Source organism: Ambystoma mexicanum, chromosome 1p (genome assembly GCF_040938575.1).
Source record: "Ambystoma mexicanum isolate Mex_15411 chromosome 1p, UKY_AmexF1_1, whole genome shotgun sequence".
NCBI classification, from domain to species: Eukaryota; Metazoa; Chordata; class Amphibia; order Caudata; family Ambystomatidae; genus Ambystoma; species Ambystoma mexicanum.
Genome location: NC_090921.1, coordinates 1268057755 through 1268074828, shown reverse-complemented (window position 1 = coordinate 1268074828; position 17074 = coordinate 1268057755). Strand labels below are relative to the sequence as shown.

Here is a 17074-nt window from a genome sequence, read left to right as displayed (position 1 = left end):
CTCAAAGAGATCCCAGGAGGGTGTGTTTTGGGCAGGGAGGGGCAGTTAGTGGGTGGGAAATACCATAGGGATTAACATGGCCATGGGCAGTCAATGGATGGGTAAAATACCAAACTCATGGCACAATTTATGTGTCCCTCGTCACATGTCCCCTCCCTCCTAGCTATACTCCAATGCAATAGATTTGGCTTATAGGTGGCATATAAGCACCTCATAAAAGCCAAAAAGAATAACGAGGGATCTGGGCCAGTGGGCGGGATAGAAAAATATCTACTCCTGAAAAGATAAACCTCCTCCTCCTATCACCACATACAAAAAAAAGAAGTGAAGTAATTACAAATGTTTGTATGCAAAAAAAGTCTAAAGCAGGTTTGCGTTCACCAAATTTACCAGGCATATTTCCACATTTTACACATTTTTGTCAAGCTAGTCTTTGGGGGGAGGGGGGGTGGATTTAGCATTTTCTTCTCATCAATCAGTCCAACATATGTATATTGTGGTGAGTTAGAGCAACTCCCCATCACTTTGTTGAGGGGAGCAGCTCACAGAAGTGCAGATTATGCCAACCCTTCCTATGGAGTATCTCGGAAGAAGGAAGGGGTGGGATCCCAGAGGCTCACCACACCCACCAAGTTGCAGTATTACTCCCAACGAAAAGAACAATAGTAGGGATATCTGTGCACGGTCCAGTGAGCCAAGCCGCTTTGGCAATTTTGCCTGGTGTTGCTTTTTTAGCAGGGGACAGGCAGGAACAAAATGGCCTCTATTCATGCCACAATTGCCCTATCAGACACACTATGACCATCAACAGAGTATTTCCCAGATTAGCCTGCATAGAGCTAGGAGACGTGAGCACAAGAAAGCAAGAAGCATTCGAACATACAACCGGAGGAGTTTGGATGGCCCCGTTCCTCCTGGTCCGGTAAAGTGACATGCAAAGCTGCTGAGCTCCTTTCTGCTCACATGGCTCTCTGATGCAAGAAAAAGAGGAGTTCTAAGATGCCAATAACACTACAGACTGTATTTATAGACTTGGTTGAAACATGTGAGGGAAATCTCCCAATGAACCATCATAAAGTGAGATTAATGCATACATTAAAATATTGGTTAGAATCACCCGGAAGCTTTTGAAAAGAGAGGTAACGAAAGTAGTAGAGAGAGGAGGAGTTTGGAGAGAAGCTGGTGCGCTTACATAGTGTCACTGGATACATAGGGGCTAGGACTTCCTAGGAGGAGGTAGTCCATGCCTTGGCCAACCTCCGAGTGGGCTAATCCGAACCTCATTCCCACAAACTGGATTGACAAGTGGAGAGTGAAGCACCCCCAAATTGTCCTATGCCAAGTCAGTCTGAAGGGAAAGTGGTTCCTGGACCAAGAATCGTGGTACGAGAAGGTCATAATATTGCTTGCCTGAAAAGGACCCTGAATGGAGGGGGGTAAATACCCATTGAAGTCAATGCTCTGAACCTAGGTTTGGGAGAGACTGGTTGTAAAAGTTGACGAAGCCCAACATCTGGGCAATACCTATTGCAAAAGCTGATGAAACCCAGTGTCAGGAGAAGAGAAATCTAGTGAGAGCTGTGTGACGAATCGTGTGATTCAGTCTCTTCCCCACAGGGAGGAGCCTTTCTATGTGAGGCAAGGGAGGTGGGCCTGCTGCACAACTTGACAAGGAGAGGATCCCGTCCTAAGGCGGACCCATTGATCCTAACCCTGAGAGTTAAAGGTATCTGGGAAGGTGGGAGACCCGGGAGGGATACCGAGAATAATGTAGAGAAGCATCCTACTCGTCTCAGTGGGGACTTAATGTTAACATTTTCAGAGAAGAATGAGGAACTATATGAGAGCACTCCTACTCGTCTCAGTAAAGACGGAATAACAGAGCAAGTTGAGAATCACTACTGGAACCTTCATACTTGTCCCAGTATGAGCAATGAACCAGAGAAACATGAGAATCGTTACTGGAACATCCATACTCGTTCCAGTAAAAGCAAAGAAGTAGATTAAGTTAAGAATCGTTATATGAACACTGATATCCGTCCCAGTAAGAGTAAAGAGGTTGAGAAAAGTGAAACATTATTGGAACATGCATACTCGTCCAGTAAGATTAAAGAGTTTGGGAGAAGTGGGAATTGGTACTGGAACTCTCATACTTGTCCCAGTAACTACCAAGTGGTGGAGGAGAGGGATAATCATTTAATCGTTTTGGGAACAGTTCTATTTGGCCCAGCCAAGTAAAAGAGTGGACATTGAATAGAGAAAGAGTCTAAAGTTTAATGAAAGAGAAAAGAAGAATCTCAAGTGGGGGAAGCAGTGTAAAGGACAATGTTAAGTGGCAAGCCCAATATCTGAACTATACGACTTGATCAAAGGAGTTGGGAAGAACTATCTGCGAATACGTTTATTATCCCCATTTGGAAAGGGCTTAAAAGTTTATTTAGACAAAATAGAAATCTGATATATTTTGGATACTCGTGGTAGAGTTTTGCATTGGCTTAAACTGGGTAAGGACACTATTGTTAGGTGGATTGTCTTGTATTTCTTATATCTGTGTTTTTCATACCGTTCCATTGTAGGAGATCCTACATGCACATTCTGCCAGTTCCATGGCCACATCTTTAGCTTGTCAGAGGCATATGCCCATTGCAGAGATCTATGGGCCAACAGCATGACTACGCGCCAGGCGCTTTTTGCAAGCATTTTGTTGTAGTGGAACCGTGGACTGTTTGCTTACGTCCAAGGTTGCACATTCTTAGAGTTGTTGGTTAAGGGGAAGAGCTGCAGGGCGCTGGGGTCTGTCTTCAATTAAGCTCTTGTTAACCCCTCTATCTGCCTAATGATTTGTGGTGGTCTTGGTGGACTATACCTTGTGCTGGGTGGAGGCCACAGAGTTGGAAACAGTCACTGCTGGAAAAATCATGTAGTTTCTCAACAAAGATTTTCACAGGGAAGGTGTGTCGGCTAGTATTGTAACTGATAATGGCGTGCAGTTTGTGGTGCATGCAGGAGTACTTGAACAAATTGGGAATCGGAAAACAAAACGGCGCTTTTATAATCCGTCCGCTAACGGATTAGTGGAGAGGATGAACCGTTTTGTCAAGGGAACGATACAGTTGGTGGTGGCTAATGGTTTGTGTTGGACGGAGGTTTTGTCGGAGGCGTTGTCTGCTTACAGACACACACCGTCTTTGGTTACGGGTTATTCCCCTTTTGAGCTCATGAGGGGCAGGAAACCTGGTTCCAAATTGAGGATTGCAGCATTGGGCGGAGGTGTTCGTTCCGAGGTGGACATGGTTAAGGTTTTGGAAAGGGTGCGGTTACGCCAAGAAAAGGTGAGTGTGGGGCAGCCGGGAAGGAACTCCCTCATGGTGTCTTGTGGGTGGTCACGTGCAGGTGCGTAATTCTCGGTTTTTGCCAAAAGGGGCGAATGTCTTTATGGATCCCTGTGTTGTGGTGAAGGTAGGCACAGGATATTTAGTGTTGGATGATGGTTCAAGGTGGAGCAATAGGAGGATTGTGGTTCTAAGGGGAAAGGTTGATTCCAACTCTGTGATCACTGATGAGGTTGGTGGCGTTTATTTTGATGTATATTCCAGGCAGCCGGAAATGAGGGTGAGCGGTGAGGACAGCGGTGTGGCGGAGGGAGATGCTCCGTCCAGGCAGACGTAGTGCATTTTTCCTTACCGCGGGGATCAAGGAGGGTCCCAACCCCAGGGAAGTTCCGTCCCTGTTCAAGAAGGGGTCCAATCCATTGAAGGTGTTGTGCACGTTCGGCTTATGAGAATCAGTTTATTTCCCATCCAGTTCAAGGATTATGTACATTGGGGTTCTGGGAGGGATGATGTGTTGGTTGAAGGTGGTTCGGGCTGATGGTGTGTCTGGGTATTGTGTTGGTGGTGGCTTGCTGTTACTTTATCGTTCTTTGGGTCACTATGGTATGTTTAATGTAAGAGTTCCATATGGTTCATTGTTTGTTTCCTTTGGGGGGCGGGGTGGGGGAGAAGTGTTGTAGTGGAACCTTGGACTGTTTAAGGTTCCACATTCTAAGGGTTGTTGGTTAATGGGGAAGAGCTGCAGGGCACTGGGGTCTGTCTTCAATAAAGCTCTTGTTAACCCCTCTAACTTCTCTCGAAATCTTCTCCAGATGGACGCTTCATTTGACCCGTAGGCTCTGTATAACTTGTTTGCTTCAGCCTGCCATCATATGCGTCACATCTTCCTCAGTTTTGTGTTCTGTGTATTATGTCCCAACAAGGTGGGAAGGATGACATTTGAAGGATGTAAAAAGCAACACAATATTCCCTATATGGTGATTCAGATACTGGCAGCTTTTAGGCCTCCCTCCTCCACGACCCTAACCTCGTGCGTACTACAGGCATCACCACCCTAGTGTGTGGTGTAAAAATATGCGATTCGAACAGTTGCCCCTTTGTTGATTTGTATTTATAGTTTTCTGCAGATGAGGAGCACTTTCACTCCTCGGGAATTATAAGCAAAAGTGTTAATTATGTAAAGTTGACTTTACCAACCTGACCAACTGCTGGACCAGGCTTCTCGAGCAAGTTTTAAAGGAAGGGTGAGCTGTAGAATAAGAGTTCATGAATCACCTTGATGGTAATCCATGTTGGCACCCTCCCTCTGTATATGCTCCCTCTTCCGATGCATCTGGCCTAAATGTGTTGTTGCTGCCCCACTCCTCTATGCACACTTCCTGCCACATGTTTATTTCTTTGACATATTTATACACCCTCCTCCGTGTTCACGCTTGCTTTCTCAGTCTCTCTCATTTACGAGCCCATATCTTTCATGTGTGTGCCCTTTTGTAAGTTTGTCTCTTGTCCTTGTTTACACCTTCATTAACACACCTCCCCCCTTGTTTCTGGGCCCCACTCTTACGTTTGCCCCGCCCTTTTTTACCCTCCTTTATCCCATGTTTGTGCCCTTCCTATCCCTTGTGTATACCACTCCTCTCAAATATTTGAGACTACGTCTCCCATGTTTACTACCACTCTCCTTCGTTCTGCTCCTTTCTTTTACCTTTGTGTGGTTGTATGTTATTTCATCGACGTTAATTACTTTGTTGTAATTCACGTCGAAGCAATTGCTTTGTGGCTTTCCTTTTCACGTTTTTTTTAAATATAATGGGGAATTCCCCCACAACACCTACTGGTCTATACCCTCCCAACCCCGCCCCTCCCCAATACCATTTATCCATCTATCATACCTATATAAATTACTTTGCCACCAAGTAATTGCAGCGAAGTAAATTACATCGAAGTAATTCACTTTGATGAAACCGCATTCGCTTGTTTCTCCTTGTCCTTTTTTCTAGTATCCGTATGCGAGGCCCTTCCTTGTTTGCAAATCCCACTAGTTGCCCTGCCTTTTCTCATTGGTTGTGCACCCATCCAGCGTTTACAGGTACCTTCATCCATGATTGTGCCCCTTTCATATTAACACTACACGCTCCTTTTGTCCCATGTTGGTACCCTACCGTCTTGTTTATGCCTGCCTTCCCATATTTGTGTCCCTCCACTTATTTTTACTGCTCCAATGGGCTGTGACTTTTCTCTCCTATTTTTGTGTACCGCTCACTCTCTTGTTTAGCATCCTCCATATTTCTCTCCTTGGTTTATAACCCCCATTCATGTTTGATAATCCTCTCACATTTCTATGTCTCCCACTCCATGTTTACTGTCTCCCCTTCCTGCCCGTTCTCCCTCTTGTTTTGTCTCATATACTTTGCGCCTAGAAACACTTGTGTACAGGCGCGTTATAAATGACTTATATTCTCACTCTCTCCCTTGTTTGAGCCCCCTTCTCTGATGTTTCTTACCTCCCTTTTCTTGTTTGGCCCACCTCCCATCTAGGGCTCTCCATCGATATTTGCATCCTTTCTTTAGCATCTTTGTGAATCAACTCTCCCATATTTGCACAATACTTTTTTCCTATTGACGGCACCTGCTCATCTTCACTTCTCCCGCATTGTCTCTCTCCACAATCTCATACCTTCTGCCCCTGGTTTTTCTCCCCAAAGTTTCCTTCTCTTCTCCTCCAATACTGACTACTTTATTTCCATTTACCTCTGCAGTACTGCTCTTTTTTTCTCTTTTCCACTGTCTCGGTTCTTCCCTCTTGTGAACAAATTATTTTGAAGATTACCCCGTGCTGGAGTCTACTCTGACCTGTTCGCTCATCCTGTCCTCCACTACCTTGTTTAGCATCCCCATATTTCTCTTCCTGGTTTATAGTCCCACCACCCCCATTCATGTTTGATAATTCTTTCACATTTCTATTCCGCCACTCCATGTTTACTGTCTCCCCTTCCTGCCCCTGCTCCCTCATGTTTTGATTCATATACTTATATATTTTTCTCCCATGTTTAAACTCGCATCTCTGATGTTTTCATCCTTCTTTAGCATCTTTCTGAATCACCTGTGCCCTATTTGCACCATAATTTTAATTTGTATTTTTTATTTTTTTTATCGACTGAGTCTCCTCATGTTCACATCTCTTTCCCCATTGTGTCCCTCTCCCAATTCTCTTACCTTCTGCCTCTGGCTTTTCTCCCCAAAGTTTCCTTCTCTTCCCCCTCCAATACTGACTAGTTTATTTCTCTCGTGATGAAACTGTTCAAAGAGTACTCCTGTACTGTAGTCTACCCTGACGTGTTCGCTCACCCTGTCCTCCACGACCTTTCTCTGTTCAATCTAATTCATCTTGCCTTAAATCTTGCTCTCTTGATCCCTCCTCTCTTTTGGTGATGGGCTGCCTCACATCCTGCTCTCTCGTGCACTGCTGTAGAATAGCATACAATGATTGGAGTGGGGTCCTTGTGATTGGTACTGAAACGATTAGGAACATGAGGGGTTACTGCATGATCCTATATTTGCTGTCTTAAAGCACCTTAATGATTTGCAATGTTTGCTGTTGCATTTAACAAGCATTGGGTGTGACTGTAAGGGAATGGGTTTGGGAATTGAACAGAACAACAAATGTGTGTGCTTCAAGGAGAATTCTAGCTGTGTGAGTATATGTGCGTGTCTGTGTATGTTAGTGTGTGCACTGCTAGTTTTAGTGGTTGAGAGAGATCTCTTTGGATGTGACTTAAGGCTTTAAGAGAAGGGTCTAATAGTTTTTCCTAAAGCTTTGCGAAGAGTTTATTGGTTTGACCCGAGGCTGTGCAAGAAGCGCCTTGAGTTTGACCCAAGGTTCTGTACGCATTTTGTACTTTCCCATTAGGTTGCGCAAGCAGTCTCTTGGGGGGTTTTCAGGAGGCTGTGGCACAGGCCCCTTGTATGCTGTTTTTCTTGTGGTTTTGAAAGAAGTCTCTTAAGGTTGGACCAGAGTCTGCGCAAGAGGTTTTTTATGATGTGATCAGAGAAAGTGTGAAAGATTTCTTCTGGTTTGTCATGAGGTCTCTTGTGGTTTGACCTAGGTTGGAAGACATTGCATATGGTTTGACCCAAGCCCGTGCAAGATCTTTCTTTCACTTTTACGTAAGGCTGTAATAAAAGTTCTTTTGACAAGCTGTAGTATTTGAAAAGAGGATGTGCTTGAGAGGTCTTTTATGGTTTGATCTTAGTTTTGCAAGAGGTATCTTTCACTTTCACCTAAGATTGTACAAGGAGTCTTGTGGCTTGTCCGAGGATATGGGAAAAGGCCTCTTTTGCTTTGCCTATGGATATATCAACCTTGGCTATATGAGAGTTTGAGAGGTCTAACATGCGAGTTGAGGCAGATAAAAGATCACATGGGTTGCCCATGAAGCTTTCAGAACTATGTTTTGTAGTTTGACTCGGAGGCTGTGTAAATGATCTCTTGTGGTTTGACTTGAGTTATGTGCGACGGATCTGGTGGTAAAAAAAAGGCTGTGTCAGGGTGCTCCTCTTAGATTGGTTAAATGGCAGCTTTAAGATTGCTTTCGGATGATGTTAGTGAAGATGTGTATGGCATTACCTGTGCTGTGGCAAAAAAGCCATGTGAGACATTTCTGTGTGTGTGACCAAAGGTAATTTTCAATCTCTCTTGATACTTTGAGAAGCCACTGAGGATGCTTCCTATGGTGTGATTGATGCTGTATGAGATGTTCTTCCTCTACTGATGAGTCGTTTCTGGTTTGACCAGATGATCTGAAATGGCTCCTGTAAGGAAGACTTACTAGTTACATGCAGCACTGGGAGTGAGCCTATGGTGTGACCATGAGGTGGGTGATCTGTGTTTTGTACTCTGTTTCTGCCAGTTTACAGAATTGTATGAGGTCCTGAACTGCTCTATTTGAGCAAAGAAAGTAGACTTGAATATTGAAACAAACTGACATATTGTTAAAGGAAGAGGTAAGGGACTGCTGTGCAAAGAAATGTGCCTATCTGCACCCTATTAGTTGAGGACATCAAATAGGTCTGGAGAAAGGTATGTTGTAAGACTGAGTGCACTAGTGGCTAGTAAGTATCTTGCATTTGATCTTAGTGTGTGTGAGCAGAAACAGTGTGAGACAGTGCGAAACAGTGCGAGTAATCCTTTGCTGTGGGGGCTAGAAGATGTTTTCTCCAAGAAAGGCTTGCTTGACGTAAACAGTAATGAGATGGTGCCTGTTGTATGGTGTATGTGAGATGTCTTGTGATAATCCCAGAAGCTGTCGCATGTTATTTGAGTTGCAACCAGGTGCTGTGAATTCTGTGCTTAAATTGAGTCTCCCTTGTAATAAAAGGTTGAGATGGGGCCCTCTTCTAGAGATGGTTTAAATTAATTGTGTCCTCATCTCCTCTTTTCAGTGGATGTACATTATCCCTGTGGTTCTTTTCTTGATGATGTCCGGAGCTCCAGATGCTGGAAACCAAGGAGGGGGCGGTGGCGGTGGAGGTGGAGGAGGAGGAAGATAATCAGCTCAAGTTGGAAATCCGGCAACCAACTTCTCTCGTGGTGGTAGTATCCCGAAGTGAGGATCTTTGCACACGTTTGCAAGCTGGCATCATCTTCTATTTGTCATCTGACATGGCTGGGGAGTACCCCTCGCTCTGTCACTTCCCCTGATGGGCGTACAGAATCCCAACCTATATCCAAAAGAGGGTGGGAAGTTATAGGACCATCACAGACATGAAATCATGTTTTATTTATTCTCCTCTTGTGAAATAGGAGCTCGGTTTTGTTTTGTTTAAAAGAAAAAGAAAACAACTTTAGAATTCAGATGCACTAGTTAAAAGTACCCCATAAGTGGTACGTCCCAGTAAAGGCTCAGAATAGGGCTGAAGATTGTGCTTTCCTTTGTTTTACAAAGCAGACTCTGTGGACATGCTAGATTCATGCGATTTATTTCTATCTACAGATGAGCTGTGAAATGCTGAGGGGGGTTGGGTGATTTACTTCTATGATGAGAAAATCCTTTGTATTAAATGCTGCTGAACCTGTGATGTCAATAAATCGCTCCGAGAAACTATTGCTTGTTGGCTGTCTTCAGTCTGATTTATGTGTATTCAAGTAGTGCTAAAATCCCTCTTTGGGAGATCAGACTATACATCAACATTTGAAATATCGGTCAACACACATTGCACTATTTGCCCCCGATATGGGACCAGTTCACTCGGCTAGTGACAGTGGTTGATTTTATTTAAAATCAGTGATGGGCCTAACGAGAAACATACGGCACATCTCCTCTCCTTCCACAGTGTTGTGGTACACTGAACCATGCTGCCCATGTGCAAGGTTACCGCTGAGCGCATAGTACTGCTCTATTTAGTGCTGCATGCCTGTGCCATTCATTGGTTGTGAAGCGGTTAGACCATTGCCCTCCGAACGAGAAGTTGAGAGCTGGGTGTAAATATAATCTCCTCCAATACAATTTTGAATTGTCCTTGCATTTATTTTATTTTATTGCTTTTGTTTACCTATTGGCAAGTCGAGCAAAAACATAATTACTTCAGGCAATACTGGCTCGAAGCTTATGTACTGTTGGAGCAGGAGTTTGCCTCACAGCTCGGTGGCCGAACGGAAGTGCCACATCCCATTTAATAACACTGCATAGGTTTATGCATACAGGTATGAAGCCTCTTTATCACCCAACACCGCTTTTTAGTTCCCTCTCTACAGTCACAGTTTTTAGTTGCTACCGAATTAAAAATACCACACTGCTTTTTAAATTTGACAGTTTTTGGGCACTTTTTTCATACTTATCGAAGGCAAGAGCTTAACATGTGCAATGACTCTGCCCAAGCCACAAGGGTCTTCGGGAGGTTGACCTGGCATACGATTGACTATTTTCCAGCCAATTTACCCTCATGGCTTTGCACTGTATTTATTGTATTGGGGCTGGGACCATCCTGGGAGCACCAACAGTATGTTTGCTTTCACATGAATTTTAGGTTGTATGATTCGCTTAGTGTGCAAAGGCTGGGTTTATGTGAAGCGGTCTACATAGTCTGTTTTTTGAAATATGTTTAATTTGGGTTGGGTTTAGCCGAATTGGCACACAGGGGCCACGCCAGACCCACTCTACAAATAGTTGTCTACTCGGTCCACCCGCTGGCAGGCATCAAAGTGTGTTAGTAATACAAACTTGGGGTGCCCAGCTGATGGTGTAAGGAGTCTTGTGTTCATAATCCAGACTAATTTCCTGCGATTTTAGGGAGACAAAATCAGGGGAGGGAGCAGCGGCGAGGAGATGTGATGGTGGCATGCAAGCAAACATACACCTATGAAGAATTTCAGTGGTTCTTGGACTGTAGCTCTCGCAGCCCCATATGCAGGTACTTGGTCAATGGGTTACACATAAAGATCATTAATGGTCGATAAAGTCCACTCGTATTCTTTCATCTTGTCCTGGTGTCTCCCAGACACCTCTTTTCAGGTTTATAGTTACCAGGTCCTGTACAAAACTGTCAGTTGTGGCCTATTGTTTCTTTGCTTAAAGTTTAAGATCTATTACCAGGTAATGGTTAAGGATCAGTATACCCAAATCTTCTGAGTGTGTGTATAGTGTGATTACTGTTAAATGACCAAGGACCAACACCAATGGTGTCTACAGCACTGGTGACTGTAAAACTATCCCTGCCTGAACCAGCACCACTGTCCGGATGAGGCTAACCGTGTCCCAGAACCGCAACCTATACACCAATATTTCTCAGTATTTAATACAGAACCCAGATTCGGATAGTGAACCAAACCTGCATTGTACAACCTGTCAGGGGGGCAGTACTGTCTTAAGATGATATGCTGTTTGGCAAATTGTGGACTTCGATCTGTTACATTTGGATGGAAATGGGACATATGGTTACCTACCTGCATCATATATGACTTCCAGGTCTTCCAGCCACGTTTCTGTTCCACTTCTCCATCGCAATCAGTTTATACGTCATTGAAACTGACAGCTTGTTTTTTGTGACAACTTTAGCAATGTTGGGGGATGGTGTGGGCCGAAGTTATAAATGTACAATTTTCAATAAAGTTCCACCATTATATTGTGCTTTGGTCTGTCTCTCTCTGTAAGTGTGCATTTGAATTTCAAGTATTTAAGGCCGATAGAAAATTAGTTTCATGTGTCCTTCAGGCAGACCTCAAAATGTGCACTTGTGAATAGCTACTGGCTAGTGAATATTGATGCTTTGCTAGTAAGAAAGGGCTTGTGGTGCACATGTGGAGAACTGAGGGGGCAAGTCTGAGATGAGAGATTCAGTACTGGTGGATGACACACCGACCCACTGAACATTCAGACAGTTGTGTATTAGATAATTTTGTGGGAGTTAGCCAATCATTTAACCATCTCAAGAGTTGAAAGCTTGATGACATCGTGTCACAATCGGAAAAGCACTATCAGTTTTCAGAATTTGTACCTGAATTTTTGGTGGTTTGGTATCTATCCACAAGAAGCCAATGAAGCTTTTACCCATATTTGCTATCTAGCATGTTAAATACATATAACCTTTTCAAGAAGCAAACATTTTTTTAATTGTTCCTTTTATGCCCATAGTGTAAGGTTCAGCTTGTTTTTAGCAGGCAGTGTCCTGGGACATACTTCAAAACTGCTTCTTGATGGTATACGTTAGGACACCAATGTGTGACCCTTATCACATCAATACATAAAATGTGACTAATTGCCCTATCTAGCCTTTGGGACTGACAGTGGGGTGGTCAAAGGGGCCAGAAGCTGCCCCAAGCTAGTGGATGCTGGACCCGAAGGAGGTATAAGTGGGATCCCCAGACCACCCTCATTGAATCCCCACACTAAGGCAGGGGACAGCCTTGAAGCACTCACACACACTTATGAGAAACATGGTAAGGGGGTTCAATATCAACCACTTCAGGATACGTCTAGTTATAGTAATGCTACACCATCCCCCTGCCAGACCCAAACACTCAGAGTAGGAATTGATGCTTTTTCCTTTAGAATAACAAAGTTATAGTAATCTGAATTCACCAGCAAGTGTTTAAATACACTTCTTTCTTCAGCACACAGCTGCCGAAGGATGCATTCAGGAGAAGAAGTCGGACTGGCACAGATTACAGGTGCTCTTGACAAAGAAAATGATTAAATGAAACATACGTGCGAGGGACAAAAGGAAACAGCCGTATTCTGTGCACCCATCATGGAGATTACAAAGCTGTCATTTCTCCATGACAAGTGTTAAGATAGATTTCCAAAATGAACACTGGGTTGGATTTTGGGAGGCCAACCTATAATGGTGATCAGGGAGGCACTGAGGACTAGCCAGCCCAATAAAGGTAAGGTAGCAGAGCAGCAAGGCTTGGTCCCTGAAAGGCTGTGTGAGTGGTCTAGGGTGACCATGAGTCCACACACAACACCACCAATAATTCAATATACAATAATTTCTGATGCTTGTGAACCTGCTTAGAATCACATGCTTTGCATATAGTCCGCAATCTAGTGGTAATCGCAGAGTATTGCATCTTTCAAAGATCGAAAAGGGACGTGGACATGGGTGTGACTGTAACACTATCTCTAACGTGACATGTAGTGTATCCTTCACACGTTGAGGTCCCACCAGATTGGTTTTTTTTCGCCTAACTAGTCGGTCGCACATATGCAAAGCTCATAGCAGTTTAAATTGGTGATCCTATTCTTTAGTGTTTCGCTTGCTTTTCGATGACTGCTTGACACCTGATCCTGCCCACCAACCCTCCTTCCTTGACTGCTTGCGACTGATTGCCATGCAGCCTTGGCACTCTTGCCAGGCCTTACAGTAGGGAGGGTGGGGCCCTGTTCTTACTGACTTCTCTCGAGAATGCCTTTTCTTAACCCCTTCTCTTCCCTCTTCTTTAGTCTGGCTGACGTTTCCCTCTGCTATGGAGAGGACACCTTTTAGATTCTGCCAGTCTTGCAACTGCACATTTCCTTGAAAAGACCACATTGCTGATGCAATCAGTGGCTCCCTCGTGATCACGACGAGTGTCATTGTAAAGCCTGCAAACATTTTCAGGCTAAAACCCTGAAAGACAGGCACATAAAATGGTATGCAACCTACGCAATGCAGGCTGAGAGTCACTCCCCCACTGACCCCTCAGACGAGGAGTCTGACGGCAGCCGCGGCTCCGATTCGGAGGCCGTTGACCTAACGGTGGAACCCTTGCGTTCACATGTGTCCGTCCCTGACCCCGACACGCACGCCGCAGGCAGTGCGATGGGGAAGTCGTACCCCAGCGACAAGGACACACGCACCACCTGCTCATAAGCACACAACCCCTAAACCTTCCTTGGTGGATCTGCTGAGAAAAGCTATGTTCGCATGCCCATCGAAGAGTTCGGCGGGGTCTTCTGAAATTTGCGGTTTGGCGCCCTCGGCACACCTGCCATCGCGGCCTATGCAGGGCGATAAGTCTTGTACTCTAACGGGTGCTCCCTCTAAATCCACAACCTCCAATGCAGTAACGTCGAAAGACGAGCCGAAATTGGTCCATTCGTCAAACACTCCTGAATCTTCGGGAGAAGCTTTCTAAAGCCAATTTACATGTTTCAGACCCCAAGAAGGCCTCCTCTTTGCCTGAGGACTATTCTCCGGCCTCTCCTCCTCTTTCCAGGGCCCTGCAGCAGAACCCAGCTCCACCTGCCCATAGTTTTCCTCCTCCTGATGCTTCAGGCTCCTCTGAGTGGACCAAAGATAAATTTGAGGCCTGCATGGACAAATTGGCCAAGTTTATGAACTTCTCAGGCCCGTTGGATGATACTTTGAAATGCCATATGCCTGTTGATTCTTGTCCTGTCCCTCTGAAGTCAGAGGCTCCTCTCCCCAGGTGCCCAATTTGCATCCCTGGAGGAATCCCATCCTCAGGACCCCCAGGTGGATGTCTTTCTAGATGACCCTGACCACATTTAGTATGTCCAGGACCCTAACCAGTCTGGCCAGGACCGTACCTATCATGACCCAGACTGGAACCACATGGATGACCAGGGCACGTGGCACTCCACTCCCCCATATGACCCTGACCGGTGAAACATTTTTGGGACGCTCCTCCTATCACTCAAACCAGGGACTCTTGTATCGACGACCAAATGCTTTTTAATAACCTTCTTAAGAAGGCAGTTGATCATTTTAAAATCACCAGACAAGAAGCCGTTTCTGACTCAGTTTTCGTGGCGAACATCCTTAAAGAAAAGGTCCCGATCAGCCAGACTATCCCCTGTTTGAACGCAGTGAAGAAACGCCTGGCCTCCTCCCTGCTAACCGCATCATTCACTCGTCTGGTCAATCCCAGAGTGGAGAAAATGTTCCGCCCGGCACCTTCTGGCCCGCTGTACATCGGGGTCCACACTGTTCCAGACTCCCTAGTCGTCACAATTAAATGGGACAGGGCGGGAGTGCTGCTATCCTCGTCGGAATCTCCTCCTGACCAGGATTGCGAAAAACGGTACGCCCTTGACAAACGTGTCACGACCTCTGCTGCCTTTGGCACCCAGCTTGCCAACCACACCCTGCTACAGTGACGTTCAGTGAGGTCTCGTTCAGGCCAGCCTCAGGATGTTCCGGATCCCGCTCGCACCCATCATCTAGCTGTAGTTGCGTAAGGATGGCAAGTCGCGCAAAATATTCTTAATACCCTAGACCAGTGGTCTTCAAACTTTTTTGGCCTGGGTCCCTCCCTCCTCCACTTCCCCCCGGAGCAAATTGTGGGCAGCCCGGGCCCCCCTGTCATGCACCGCCCTTGGAAGTGATGGCAGAGATGGAAGTACTCCTAAGAGGGTTTCCCATTTTTCCATCTGGACGATCTAGTCCTTTCCCAAGATGGCCGCCACTACCAAAATACTATGCACTGAATGTTGGTTCCTTGCGTTGTATCCGTCCTTTGGTGAAACGCTGCCAGTTCCTGTTTCAACAGCGTTCTAGCAGTCCTCTTGTTTACTCTTCCCTTGTTTCCTTCCAACCTTTGTACGTTCCATCAGTGTCCTCCTGCACGCTCGGGTGCACTCTTCTCTGTAAGATAACTGCTTGCAGGTTTTCGACTTCCCACTTTGCACCATTCTGTCTCTTTTATCTTGGCGGTCTCTACCGCGCATACTTATATATATATTCTTTCATTCGCTTTTTTTTTTGCTCTCTACTTTATTAGCGTGGATTCATTTATTTAGCTCCTCCTCTTTGCCTGCTCTTGCTACCTGTCCTGCGATCCTTCTTTGGTCCGCGATATACTTACTGTTTTCTCGTTCTTCCTACTCCTTGTAGGGCTTCCGTCTTGATACTCTCTTCTAGCCCTCTTCTAACAATTTTTACCGCGGAGTCCTGCTTTCGCGGTATCCCCCCTTTCTGCTACTTTAGTCACCGCTATACTTTCTCTGTCCACTGGCAAGCCTCCTGCAGTGTATTGAGCGGCATAGCTATCCACGACTTGCTTCCTGAATCTGCTGTTGACTGCTACTCTGGTACCTTCTTACCTCTGCCGACACAGAGCAGACAACTGCAGCTGTGGTTCTACTCTGGTTTCCTCGGGTCTTCGTGTTACACCTGAGAAGAGACTTATTGCCTAGGAAGCCGAATTTCATCAGATCTACCTTTTGCATTAACCTTTACTACTTGCACCAGACCTACAACTGCCCAGGGTTTTGTTGTGCTTAAAAGGCTTTTTCCCTGATTTCCCTGATTGGGGGCTTGCTCCTCTGGGGTCCTCTAGACATTTTATTCCTGTTAAGGTGGCCTCTGAGGGAGCTTGTCCCTACTTGCACCAAAAGAAAGAAAGAAAGGAAGACGAAGGAGCAGAAGAAACTACGTCGGAAGAAGGATTCCAAGACCCAAGACGGCTCCATCGAAGACCCAGGTGAGGAGTAGTATCGGGAAGCTTTCCCCAGTGTTGACACCCTCACCCAAAAATGCCAAATGAACAAAGTCCAAATGGCTATAAACTATTGAGTGCCATCACCGCACCCTACTCCCAGTATAGTGACTGGGCTCCCCTACCTGCTCCCATCAGTCTCTGGGCTCCTTCATCCCACTCCTAGCCCAGTCCCTGGGCTCTCCCAAGCCCCACCAGAGACCCTGGGCTCACTCCACGCTGCTCCCACCACTATGCCATTTCCCCCCCATACTACTCTCACCACACTCCCAGGGCCAGTGAGCCAATTAATGGGTTAAAATGTTGCATTTTAGAGCATGCTTTAAAACAAAATTGGGTAAAAACTGTTTGCAATTGGCGCAGGGGGGGGGTAGGCATTGTATGTTTTCTCCAGCATGGCGTCTGCCATGGATTCACATGCTCAAATTCCCAGTAGTCAGCCTGGGAATCCTTGGTAAAAGGAGAAAATACATTTGCTTTAGCTTTAAAACTGTATTCCTCCTCTAAACCAATCACTGTCCTCTGGGTCATACTGCCTCTAACCAATGACAGTCCTCTTCCAAAGCTCCACCCCTGGTGGCCATCTTCAGGTTTGTACTACACGCTTCAGTGTTGGGAGTCCTCTTAGTGCTCTCTGAGCTATTTTCAAATATTTTGGTGCATTTTGTAAAGTTTTGACTGATTTTTGAACTTATCATTCGACCAGAGGTTGATTACCGACAGCTGGGACCCGCTGTCGACGATCATACTACATCGAGGATCTTTCAACGAGTTTTGAGAAGGCCTGGCTTGGGCCTACTTT

General features: G+C 45.5%; 1 protein-coding gene across 2 annotated transcripts in view; it reads left to right on the top strand.

The window, feature by feature from the left end:
* The window catches only part of EMC10 (ER membrane protein complex subunit 10), a 282747-nt gene extending 271289 nt beyond the window's left edge, over positions 1-11458 (top strand). For both annotated transcript variants that reach the window (XM_069605137.1, XM_069605141.1), the window contains one exon: positions 8775-11458. In XM_069605137.1, the coding sequence (XP_069461238.1) occupies positions 8775-8882 (108 nt within the window). In that variant the 3' untranslated portion in view covers positions 8883-11458. The remainder of the gene's footprint in view (positions 1-8774) is intronic.
* Positions 11459-17074: the final 5616 nt, after the last annotated feature.